This window comes from Vanessa tameamea, chromosome 20 (assembly GCF_037043105.1).
Source record: "Vanessa tameamea isolate UH-Manoa-2023 chromosome 20, ilVanTame1 primary haplotype, whole genome shotgun sequence".
NCBI classification, from domain to species: domain Eukaryota; kingdom Metazoa; phylum Arthropoda; class Insecta; order Lepidoptera; family Nymphalidae; genus Vanessa; species Vanessa tameamea.
Window position 1 is genome coordinate 8,981,499 of NC_087328.1, and position 12,923 is coordinate 8,994,421.

The 12,923-nt window shown below is 33.1% G+C and overlaps 2 protein-coding genes across 2 annotated transcripts; both read left to right on the plus strand.

Annotated features, from left to right (window-relative positions):
- Positions 1-638: 638 nt before the first annotated feature.
- LOC113401672 (uncharacterized) lies at positions 639-5,072 on the plus strand. The gene is made up of 4 exons (XM_026641669.2): positions 639-697; positions 3,648-3,761; positions 4,353-4,467; positions 4,720-5,072. The coding sequence occupies exons 1-4, from the start codon at positions 653-655 to the stop codon at positions 4,854-4,856; spliced, it is 411 nt and encodes a 136-aa protein (XP_026497454.2). The 5' UTR covers positions 639-652; the 3' UTR covers positions 4,857-5,072.
- Positions 5,073-7,226: 2,154 nt separating this feature from the next.
- On the plus strand, positions 7,227-10,769 carry LOC113401713 (uncharacterized). Its single transcript, XM_026641744.2, has 4 exons — positions 7,227-7,328; positions 8,353-8,490; positions 9,476-9,590; positions 10,378-10,769. Exons 1-4 carry the CDS (start codon positions 7,281-7,283, stop codon positions 10,512-10,514), a joined length of 438 nt encoding a protein of 145 aa, XP_026497529.2. The 5' UTR covers positions 7,227-7,280; the 3' UTR covers positions 10,515-10,769.
- The last annotated feature ends 2,154 nt before the right edge of the window (positions 10,770-12,923 follow it).

The following is a 12,923-nucleotide window of genomic DNA, read 5'->3' on the forward strand; positions in this document are numbered from 1 at the left end:
GACATATTTCAGCAAATTTACGCAAAAAATTTGGAATTAATAACTTATAATGTCCTCGTAATTTACTTTGTCTATTGGTCAAAGCTGTATGATAATCTGTTCCGGACGTTTTGACTAGTGTTTTTTTTTAATCAGTTAACAACGCATTCGATGGTTTTAATCTTATATTTAATGTCAATACGGATGTTCTTTTCGAAGATCGAACTCAAAGTAAACGGTCATTTCTTTAAAATATAAACGAAAATAATTTAAAAAATATATCACATACACATCACATTAACAGCCTGTAAATTTCCCACAGCTGGGCTAAGGCCTCATCTCCCTATGAGGAAGAGGTTTGGAGTATATTCCACCACGCTGCTCCAAAGCGGGTTGGTGGAATACACATTTAGCAGAATTTCGTTGAAGTTAGACACACGCAGATTTCCTTCACCGCCGAGCACGAGATGAATTATAAACACAAATTAAGCACGTGAAAATTCAGTGGTGCTTGCCTGGGCTTGAACCCGAAATCATCAGTTAAAATGCACGCGGTTCAAACCACTAGGTCATAAGAAAATATTAATCTTATTTTCTTCTTGGTCAGTTCATAGCCATCGTATATAAGGTGGTTTTCTTAATAGTTTCACAGTTTTGTGTCGACTTGTGCACCATGAAGACCTTGCTTGTTCTCGCCGTTTGTTCTATCGCGGCTCAGGTAATTTTGTACTTAGGACCTAACGATATTTATTTAATTTATATTATTGTTGTAGGTGGTCGAAGTTCTACCATAATCGTCAATCATCGATTTAGGGGTTGGTCGTGAGGTATTTGGGATAAAAAATATATGCCTTTCCTTGGGGTTTGATGCTTTGGTTTGGAAAGCATATGATACCAGAGGTACTTTCACATTTATAATCAAAATAAGAGAATGGATGGATAAACATATGTTCGGAACATTCTATACATATATATATATTAGTATATACTTATTACTAATTTTTTTTTTTACTGTTCACTTTTATATTAGAAAATTGGTTGAAAGACCAGACAGAAAAGCAAAAGGTATTGAACTGTTTTGTCCTTGTCTATTTATACCTAATAAAAATTTATGATATAGGTAGGCGGACGAGCAAATAGGCCACCTGATGTTAAATGGTCACCACCGCCCAGAGACAATGGCGCTATAAGAAATATTAACCATTCCTCACACCGCCAATGCGCCACCAACCTTGGGAACTAAAATGTTATGTCCCTTGTGCCTGTAGTTACACTTGCATTCACCCTTCAAACCTGAACACAACAATTCTAGGTACTGCTGTTTACCGGTAGAATATCTGATGAGTGGGTGGTACCTACCCAGACGGGCTAGCACAAAGCTCTTACCACCAAGTGAATATAATAAATTAGAAAGCCTTATTTAATCTTCACGATTTAATTCTATATATTTTAACCATGTTTTTAATTTCTAATTTTGTCATATTATTTATAGTTATTGAAATATAATCGATATTTATTTCTGATTTGATTTGATAGACATACGTTTATTTGTTTCACGAAGAAAATACATCTGGAATAAATAAATCCATTAGTAAAATAAATGCAGTGTGATAAAATGATCATTATTGTAATCGAAGTTTTAAATCTAATTTTGTATATATAAACTTGCAAAATATTCTTGGTGGTAGGGTTTGGTTAGGTACCTTACATTAGGTACATTTTGTAATAGCAATCTAAATTCTAAATCTAAATATAAATCTAACTTATTTACAATACAGTATATTTAAAAAAAATCGAATCGTTACATAGTATAAAATAAAGTCTCTTAACGCTGTCTGTCCCTATGTATGCTTAGATCTTTAAAGTTACACAACGGATTTTGATGCGATTTTTTTAAATAGATATTTTTAATTAGATATTCAAGGAAGGTTTATATGTTTAATACATGCACAATATATTAGAGAAACACCGATTATTTTAGAGCTTTCTGAAATGATGTCGTAAATAAACACATTTTTTTTGCGTTTGCATTGCAAGCGCTGGCTGTACTCTACGAGACAGATCAATATAATGTAACAGTACTGTACACCTTAAAAGGATCTTCAAAAAAGTCCACGATGGTATATGTCTATCTCTTTGGGATAACCCACAATAACCATTTTTTATCCTTTACTTTTTATGAGAAATAATGGCTTATTCTCGAAGCGATTTTAAGCAATACAGTATTATTCCTTATCCAATTAATACCTTAACAGTTTATAATTTAAATGAATATTTTCGGAGATATTACAGATTTAAAATGCCGGGATATACTCGTAGCGGTTTGTATTGTCTCATGACAAAAAAGGCGTGAACGTTGTAAGATATTCTGTAGTATATATAGTATCAGCATTAAACCAGTGCGAAGCCGGGCCGGGTCGCTAGTTAAATATAAATTGAATTTAAATTCCCCGTCGAAGTTAAATTTTTGATTTTATTGTTATCATAAATATATTAGAGACCATGAAATAACTTTTAAATAATAACTTATACGATGTTTCGGTTAGAAATACCTACGTTATTTATCGAAAGGCGCTCGTCATTTTCCGGAACGACTTTGATTTTCATCGCATCGAATTCATCTTACCGAATGAAGATTACAGATTTGAAATCAAAATCAAAATATATCGCATCAAGTAAGCTTGAACGGGGCTGTATAGCTAATAGGCAATGTAGGCACATGCCCTCAACAGCCCAAAAATTGGGAAATTGTTGAAGTAAAATATTTTCCAATTTTAGTAGAATCTTGGAATACTAGTTATTAGTAATATAGGAAATAAAACTTCAATGTTTTAATTAAAATTGCAATGTGCTAAAAAAAACATATTTTAAGAAGATCACCTAGTGGACTCGATAAGGTTAACACGGCCGTGCTTCTGAATGGTATCTAAAATTATATTTATTATTCTTTATAGAGAATAGCCAACGGTAGTTGTACTCAAGTGTGGACGCAAACATACGTACAGGTTATTCCAATTGAAAAACGAATATATATATAAACCAATGTCAGATTTTCATACCTCAAGTGATTTGCTCATAGTGTCGATATTCATATATCATATTGTGCATAACATAAGCACTAGAAAGAGTTTTTGCTTAATATATATGACGTCCTCCGTGGTCGAGTAGTGTGTACACCGGTTTTCATGGGTACGCTACTCCGAAGTCCCGGGTTCGATTCCCGGCCGAGTCGATGTAGAAAAAGTTCATTAGTTTTCCATGTTGTCTTGGGTCTGGATGTTTGTGGTGCCGTCGTTACTTCTGATTTTCCATAACAAAAGTGCTTTAGCTACTTACATTGGGATCAGAGTAATGTATGTGATGTTGTCCAATATATTATATATTTATTTATATGGCACTCTTACTTATAGTCATATATAGTATAGAGTGCGCTATAGAGCTCTCATAATCCTATCAATTATGCGACAGCAAACTGTGACGAGCGGACCCAGGCATAAGGCTTCCAAGATTTAGGTTGCTGAAGATTTTAGTCACGAAAAATCCTAATATTTAGTGGGAACCAGTACCTCGAGATCTGCTGTATTTCGGTGTACCTATTTAAAACACTTTTCTTGTAAAATCTGACACCGTCATTTACATTTCAACTCACTAAACTAATAACCTTTCAGGCCCTAACCGACGAACAGCGAGAAAAGCTGAAAATATACAGATCACAATGTCTCGCTGTGAATACGAAGGTCGACGTGAAGTTAGTAAACGAATTGAAATCAGGATACTTCAAGGTAATCAAACACTAACCGATCATTAGATGTTTGAAGATCTGTACTAAAATTTTCTCATTAAACATTGATGACAATTGTAAAATGAACTCCATTTAGAAGTTAAACTTTAATTTCTCTCATTCTGGTATCATTGATTTGACATTAGGAAAAGGAAGAGGATTGTTTAAGCGATGATATCATAATGTTGTCCTGAACGTTTCCAGTCACGGTGGTTAATCTCATGGGAGTCCAGTCAACACAGGATATATTATAGGGCGCAAGTGTGGGCGCAAACCCAGTTGCAGTCTATTCCTTGACTCTCATCATCTGATGGGACGGAAAATCCTACAAGACCGGCAAGAGTTCGGGCGCAGGCCCAACGGCATCCAAATTCGAGACTCGGAACTATTACTGAGAAATTATTGATGAAAACTCCTATATATTTTTTCGTTTTTAGATATTATTGAATAATGTTTTCAATAGGATATGTCATCAGATTTTTTTTAAATGAATTTTTAAATAATTTTTAATTACCTTACGAATCAGAAAGCCTAATTATTTTAAATGAGATAATTAAAAAAATATGGTATCAATAAATTTATATTTCTCTAGACCGAGAATGAACCTCTGAAGAAGTATATTCTCTGTATTCTGGTCAAAGCAGGGGTGATGACTCCGGCTGGAGAGTTCAAGAAGGACGTACTTCTTGCCAAAACTTTGAATCCGGGTATGTTTTTCTTTGTAAATTGAATGTACTATAGTACCTTCAATTTAAGGTGATATTTTGAGGATAACTCGTTTAGTTTTTATATTTTACCGCCAAATAACAATACTTTGTATTTATTGCATAACCGTTGGAAGGGTGAGTGAGCCAGTGCAACAACAGCTACAAGGGAGATAAAATCTCATCTCATAATATCACCATCAATTAAAAATAGCGAAGTCATATACTTATTCCAAGTATTTTTATTAATTTTAGCTGACAAAACAATGGTAAAGAAGCTGCTCGACAAATGCTTGGTATTCAAAGGCAACACTCCCCACCAAAGTGCTTGGAACTACTCAAAGTGCTTCCACGAACATGGACCTAGGAGGAATGAAACCATTTTTCAATAAGCTGTTAATGAAACCTGCCTAATGATATTTTATTTCTGGATATTTAAATTTGGAATACCATTGTTGTTAAATTCTGTCGTTCAATAACAGCTAATGAGTGATAATCTGTTATTTTGTTCACTGCTTACGTTTTCTTGTATAATTTAGCAAAACTTTGTAAGTTGTTGACGATATTTTCATCTGTTTTAATAACTTAAACGTAACTCGATAGTGTCTGTCTGTTCGAATTTTATTTACTATGGAAATAAAGTTTATTTGGGTATAAACGTTTTCTTATACCTTTTAATTATATTATATACTTTATAATTATAATTTTAATAGTGGGGCGTAAAGTTGTGTGGCGTGACTTGTGGTTTCTTAAAAGCGTTAATAGTTTATGGACTTTTAAAAGTAATTACTTCTTGGTATTTTCATTTTTAAAGATTTATATGTACAGTAGGAGAGAATTTGATACCTTGCCTGCCCTTGGCCTATGGCAGATTACCGCCTTGTCGCCTTTTAAGCGACTGATGCTGGCGGGGCCGCGGTGGTGAGCCACGCGCGTTCCCGCAGCCTTGCCGCCTTGCGGTGAGGCGGAAATCCGAGGAGGTTTAATGGGTAGGACGGGGCCTTCTGCCCCGGGAGTCCCACATATCCATCCCGGTCCCCACTGCCGGGCGGAATGCGGAAACGCATTTCCTCCTCATAAAAAAACAAAAAAAATATGGCAGATTACCGCTACCTGTAAATCGTGAAAAATTGAATTCTTTGAAGAATTAAATTAGGTTTTTTTAGGTGTGCTTTGACTACATTTTTAAGTTTTTAAACGTTCACGTGCGCGATCATTTGGTTCGCTAAGCTGTTCACTGTAGACAATCAAATTATTATTTTATTTTTTAAATCATTTTCACTTATTGACGCTAAACACACTAACCTTTGCTAAATTTAACAATTTAACAATCCCGCCCATACTACAATATTGTTAAAAATATTAAAAATAAAAACGCTATGAATTCAAATTTTAAAACATATTAGTAACGTCGTATATACAACATATATCAACTTCAATATTGCCATTTTTGGCAAAAAATTGATACTTAAAAGTCTAATAAAATAATTGTATCGTTAATCATTTATTGAAATAAAATAAATTTTTTTAGACAGCTTTTATTTTACGTTCCACGATTACTTTGAATTGACAATAATATCTCTGAATACAATCCGACAATTTTAAATAGTATTATATTCAATTGCTATTCTCTATAACTACACGGACAATGAATATGTTTTGATAATACGCTGAAAGAATGACACACTTCGCTCGGTTATATCATAGAAAATTGATCGTGGAGTTATCTGCTGAGAGTAAGCATTCAAAATTAGTTTATATTAGTACTAGCTAGCGCCCTCGGTTTCGCCTTTGTTTGTGTCAGTGGAGAGCACGTGTTAGGCTACGTCCTTTTTACAATGTGTATGGAAAATTTTATAATGGTAAACTTACGTTCACATTGATAATATTATTTAGTCCGGTTCACTATTTATTATCTGAAATAAAATGTTAATTATAAATGGTACTGATCATTGCCAAGAACTTAGCAGCATTTAAGTTCTATGTCGCCCCCAAAGAAAATCCATTAACAAAATATATTTAGTACGCAATGTAATATTATACAATCAACAGAATACACAGTAAGTATAACGACTTACATGAAATAATTGATATTTTCTATATATTGATCCGATTCCTGAGAGAAATTCAAAACGCATTTTTTTCGCAAATCCGTATTGAAATCAATCATAGATTATTAAAGCTATCGACCAACGAAATCGCGTCAATGCGATGTCAAATGTTATTTATTTGGCTTCTGTCCTCTCGTGTTTAGGATAGATTATAGACAATAAGTTACGTTATTGTGTTCTGTATATCTGTAATATCTGCATCACATAGATGTTACTTAACTGAAGCTCCGCCGAAGCAGACCGGGGAGAAGGCGCCGAGGCTTACCCACCTTCTTCCCTCGCTGTAAGCATGGTGGCCAGCAAAAGTGGGTCGACAATCAGATACTGCCCCTGTTTTTCAATGGGTATTCTATTGTGCTAGGCTCCAAGCACCTAGACACGTCATCTCGGAGAAATGTGTAAGAGCGTTTTACAGTGCGTTTATATTGTGCCTACTTGTTAACTGAAAAACGCTGAGTATTGAATTGAATGCTAGCTGACTATAAACCGATGAAGAAAGAAAAAAAACTTGACGCACGATCCTTACGCACACATATAAAATCCTATACGTAACATAATACTATTGTTATAAGTTATTACTCATAGCTTACATAAGTTCTAACAATGGAGTTTAAATATAGAATTAAACTCAATTTATATAAATGCGGGAGCTATGCCTTGAACAGGCTATTGGCCGTACGATCTTCGGAAGGAAAAGTGTAGAAAATGTATGGATTTTTGACAGTTTGGTTACTTGTATCTGTGCATAGCTTGGTGAGTTTTTATATAATATTAAAAATGTAATGAGGAAACCAATATGTGTCTAATTTCAACAATATGCCATATGTGTATCACCAACCCACATTGGAGCTACTTGGAATATACTCCAAGAATTCTCCTCAAAGAGAGAGGAGGCCTTAGCCCAGCAGTAGCAGCAGGAAATTTACAGGCTGTTAATGTTATGTTTATGTTAATAATCCTATAAATCTTTTTAAATACAAAAGTCAGTTTGTATGTTTGTTACGCTTTTTAACTACCAGCTTATGATAAAATTTTGCAAGCACTTTGTGAAGGAAACATAAAAAGACATAGGTTATCTAATATCCTACCTCACACCTGAAATACCCCTTCAGTATTGAGTTATCAATATTGTGTACTAAATTTGGCATGTACATATGTAGCGAAATGTTTCTACCACAACTATACCCTGTTCAAGTTAGCTTGATCTTTTTGACAGACGGGCTAGTGATGCGAAACAGAAAATATAACATATATAACAGTCGATGGAATGCGTAATTCAAAATAGTTTTTTTTTTAACTTATTTTTCTAAAAGGAGTAATACTACAACCACTAACCAAAGAGACACCAACCAAAAACACCCCCTGTCGTCACAATAACTTAACAATGATCTTTAATAAGGATTTTTGTAATCGATATTTGTAGCAGTTACTGCCTGTTATTCGCATCCCTACCGTCCGACCGATGTAACATTGTACAAGCGTCATGTTTATTTATTTTCAGTTTTTCTATTTAAATTTTACTTTGAAGCAATAACGTTTGAATCTTTAGGGAATTTTGTATTATATGTATATTTTTTAAAAAAATTTACATTTTTTAAAATCATTAAATTAAGAAAATAATATGTTCGTCGTTGCAAAGTTATGTCGATCAGAAAAATTGACGTCTGTCAAAAATATCAAGCTATCTTGTACAGGGTATAAGTATTCTTATCTCGTTTTTTTTTACTAATTGTAAGTTGCACGTGCTGTAATTTACGTATTATTCATTTTACATAAGGTACGTGGTGAAGATGAGACCACCACCGCCACCACGAATGCTACCATTGAACCGTCTCAGCTGTATCTGGAGGATTGTATCAATGAAAGTAAAGCGAACAGAATTGCTGTTAACAAACTGAAATCAGGAGATAGGCGAGTGAGTTCATCTATACATATAATTTTCTAATCAAAGAAGAGCAGATGTACACGCACCTTTAATGTAACATACTATGCCATTTACTAATATCTCTACTATATTATGAACTACAAATAGTTCTTATTAATAATCAATTCAATTTTTTTTTTATATATAATATTAGACAACATCACATACATTACTCTGATCCCAATGAAAGTAGCTAAAGCACTTGTGCTATGGAAAATCAGAAGTAACGACGGTGCCACAAACACCCAGACCCAAGACGACATAGAAAACTAATGAACTTTTTCTACATCGACTCGGCTGTGAATAGAAACCGGGACCTCGGAGTGGCGTACACATGAAAACCGGTGTACACACTGCTCGACCATGGAGGTCGTCAAATATATATATTTATTGATAATTCAACAATATTCCGCACAACTACTTATATTCGCTTTAGTTTGGTTTCCAAAATTTTGATAGTGACTTCGGACATTTAAGACGCATTCCCGAATCCATAGAGAACGTCATAGATCATTTTATATCTCGACCAATGACATCGCGCGAATTCAAGGTCAAAGTTGTTTTGTATCTACTGCCTTTGTAGTTGTAGGTTTTGGACACATTAAAAAAAAGAAAACGTTTATGGAACTCCACTTGTATTTAATTTTCAACCGACTTAAAAAAATATAGGTATTCAACATATATGAACCAATTTGAATTAATTTATTTCGTTTGGAATCCCAAAAAAATAAGGGTAAGGGGAAAAATGAGAGGATTTTCATTATTAAATATTTTATATTAAATGTATTTACTCATAGGATTATTTGAATTCATATTATGTTACAATTTTTGTTTTATTTCATATTGTTTGTATGGATACCCAATAGGAATAGATATGCTCAGTTTCTTAAGGGATATGTTACAAGCATAAGTGCTCATGTGTGACTGTATACAGATACTAGAATTTCATTGGCTTTTGTGTTCAATTTAATTACAGAATGCAAATGATGCTTTGAAGAAGTGGGCGCTTTGTTACCTCGGGAAGCAGGGCGTGATGTCGTCAGCCGGTGTTCTAAGCCAGGATGTCGTTTTAAGAGATATTCCGAGCACTGGTTGGTACTTGTCTCTATTTTATTATATAGGTATACGGACGAGCAAATGGGCCATCTTATGGTAAGTGGTCACCACCGCCCATAGACAATGGCACTGTAAGAAATATTAACCAATTCTTACAATGCCAATGTGCTACCAATCTTGGGAACTAAGATGTTATACCCCTTGTGCCTGTAGTTACACTGGCACACTCCCTTCAAACCGGAACACAACAATAATGAGTACTGCTGTTTGGCGGTAGAATATCTGATGAGTGGGTGGTACCTACCCAGAATCGATAAAATTAACAATTAAAATCGGTTTACCATTACGATGACGTTTTTCTCCGTAATATTATTATAACCAGAAGCTGAATTTATAAAATTTAGCACAGATATAAATTATCGAATAACACAGTTTTTTTTTATCTCGGAAACCCGCGGTTTATATAAAAAACTGAAACTAGCAAGCTAGCAATATTATGTAGGTACTAAAATTTTCTCTAAATCACAGTGTAGTACTGCATTCTAATATAAGTTTTGTGTACTTATATTGGCTTAATAGTTTTTTTTTAATTTAAAAAATCGTTTACTCATTTACTCGTATACGATATTAAATACTTGAAATATGTAAGCTAGTGTTTGTATGCATTTCCAAATTCATTAAACCATTCATCCGATTATATGATGGTGAATTGTTCTTCGTAAGCTCTACCAGAACAAAATAGTTTTGTATTTCGTCCTGCAATAGAATAATATTATATTAAGATAAAATATACATATTCATTTTTTTTTAAATAATTTTCAGATAAAGACAAAGTTGAACAGATTATCGATAAATGTCTCTACAAGAAGGCACACGATCCAGTTGAAACCGCCTGGCACTATATAACTTGCTTCCATAAAAGGGGGTCGAAATACGCGAAAAAAGCGAATCGGTTATAATCCTTAGATTATTTTATATTTATAGATAGTTGGTCAGCACTACAAAAGAAGAAAGAAAGAAAACAAACGATCCAACTTTATTATCTTGGTCAGCCTGATAGCTACGTTTGACGATCACCAAACATCACGTAATTAGTCGCCAACAGTTAGCCGTTAGTTTTTTCGACACGTACACATTTAAATAATCAAAGATTTAATAATATACATACATAGCAATAATAACTTTTTTTATTATCTGCTTAGTTAAATAATTAATCATTGAAAAAGGACACCGTATAATGCCCAGGAACAAAATAAAAAAAAGGCGGGTATTGCATTGCCGGCCTTCAAGTTCTCTTCTGTCCTTTTTTTAGCATTTTAAAAGTATTAATTTATATATTCTGATGTCTTTAAATATTTAAAAATCATTTTTATTACTTTTACTAATTTTATTTTTATTGACTGCCACCTAGTGGGCATTGTTGGAACTACGTTAAACTTCAAACTTCTAAGCTAATTGTTACTCGTAGTTTTCTAATATTTACATAGATGGCAGCAGTGACATATGTAATTTACTTATTTTACTCTAGGAACAAAATAATTACTCTATTTATGTATTGTATTCATTTTAATGAATAATATAACACTAAAAACATAAAAACGTGTTTCATTGTTAAAGTGATACTTAAGATTTGAATGATAATTATATTAGGTAGGTACATCGTGTTTTTTTTAAAATTCAAATTTACAAACGAACGATCTATTTGTTGCATTGGAGAAGTAACGGCCATTTTGTAAATTAATTGCTACTACCACCAACTTAAAGACATTCATTAATTACTTTAATCATTTTTTTTTATTATAAGTATAATATATAAGTTGAATGTTGTGATGACTTGCAGTAAGTATTTGTTTAGTATTTTGTCAGAGATTACAAAATAATTAATAATAGTTAATGGACCGAAGAAAAGTCAAAAAAGTATGCGTAATGAATTATTTATACTTATATCATAAATGCGAAAGTACCTAATCTTGTCTGTCTGTTACGATTTGGTTTACAAGCAGTGAAACCCCTAAAACGCCAGCGAAGCCGCGCGCGACAACTGGTTATCTAAGTATATTAAAAATAACGTTTTTATGTTGCCCATTAAAACTTATTTTCCCATTTCACTCTCTTGTTTACCGACCAAATTAATAAAAATATACTAATAGACCATTAAAATGTATTATATAGTAATATTAAGTATATTTCTATATATCATTATTAGTTAGGTATTTGACCTCAAATTATACCGCGAAACGTAGATGGAGGACATGGAACATAAAATTAAGTAACTAAAGCGAATACAAATTCCCGGTAGCGCGAAACGACTTGTCTTCATTGTAAATACGTTAAAAGTGTTGTCACTTTAATTATTAATTATTGACGTATTAACAAATTGTTAATTACTATACTCACTACCGTGCGTTCCTTTGCGTGCTTTTTGTTTTATAAATTGAGGATTCGACTTTTTTTATTAAAAAATTTGGTTGTAAATTTACCCTTACAAAATAAATCTTAAAAGAACCGACTGTTTGGACAATAATAGTCATCAAAGGAACTTAAAATAAATAAAAAAAAACTTTATCACAAGTATTTTATAATACCTACATTTTCTTTAATAAAATTTGCCTTAATATTTTGTAATATACCTAATTTTGAAATACATATTATCTGTCTGTATAAAAACGTATCTTCGATTATATTATAGAGTTGAGTACCTTGTCTCTGAAACAGAATCGTAGCGTGCCTTGGCGGGCCCCCCCCCCGTATTTCGTATTTGATTTCCATGAATAATAGCAATATTTCAAAATATTACCTTGGTCAATGATACTTTACAATTATCCCGAAATTTACACGCATTCTTTAATTCTGACAATAAGGAAACGTTGTCTATTAAAATCTAAATCAATTTGGTGGATCCGCTCACTTATATGACCTTATATTGAAATCTGGCCTTCTCGGTTCATTTGCATTTCCAAATGTATGTACTGCCTGGATTATTACGTTTTTCTTAATGATAGTGCAATTTGACGTTTGTCTTTTGACGCATTAAGGAAAAGACGCGTCCTTTCAAAATAGTAACCCGCTGAGTTTCTCTCGCTGGTTGTTCTCAGGTCAGGGTATTTTGTATCCAAACCAGTGGTTGTGGTTGATTTGACAATCAATAAGTGAATGAGTTATGTATCTGTCAACTTACTCTTAAAAAACAAATCTTAAATGCTTCTACATTTACTTAGAGAATTTGATTTGATTTTGTATTCGCTTTTGTTGCTTCACATTGCTGTTCCGGACGCTCTATCTGTATAATAATTTGAGGTTAGAACAATTTTGAGTACCTACGAGAATACAATATCATATATGATACTATTGATGAATCATCTTATGGT

Coding starts and splice junctions, on each gene's coding strand:
- LOC113401672 (XM_026641669.2), top strand. CDS start 653: ATGAAGACCTTGCTTGTTCTCGCCGTTTGTTCTATCGCGGCTCAG. Junction 698..3,647: donor TTTGTTCTATCGCGGCTCAG/GTAATTTTGTAC, acceptor ATAACCTTTCAG/GCCCTAACCGACGAACAGCG. Junction 3,762..4,352: donor TGAAATCAGGATACTTCAAG/GTAATCAAACAC, acceptor ATATTTCTCTAG/ACCGAGAATGAACCTCTGAA.
- LOC113401713 (XM_026641744.2), top strand. CDS start 7,281: ATGTATGGATTTTTGACAGTTTGGTTACTTGTATCTGTGCATAGCTTG. Junction 8,491..9,475: donor TGAAATCAGGAGATAGGCGA/GTGAGTTCATCT, acceptor ATTTAATTACAG/AATGCAAATGATGCTTTGAA. Junction 9,591..10,377: donor AAGAGATATTCCGAGCACTG/GTTGGTACTTGT, acceptor AATAATTTTCAG/ATAAAGACAAAGTTGAACAG.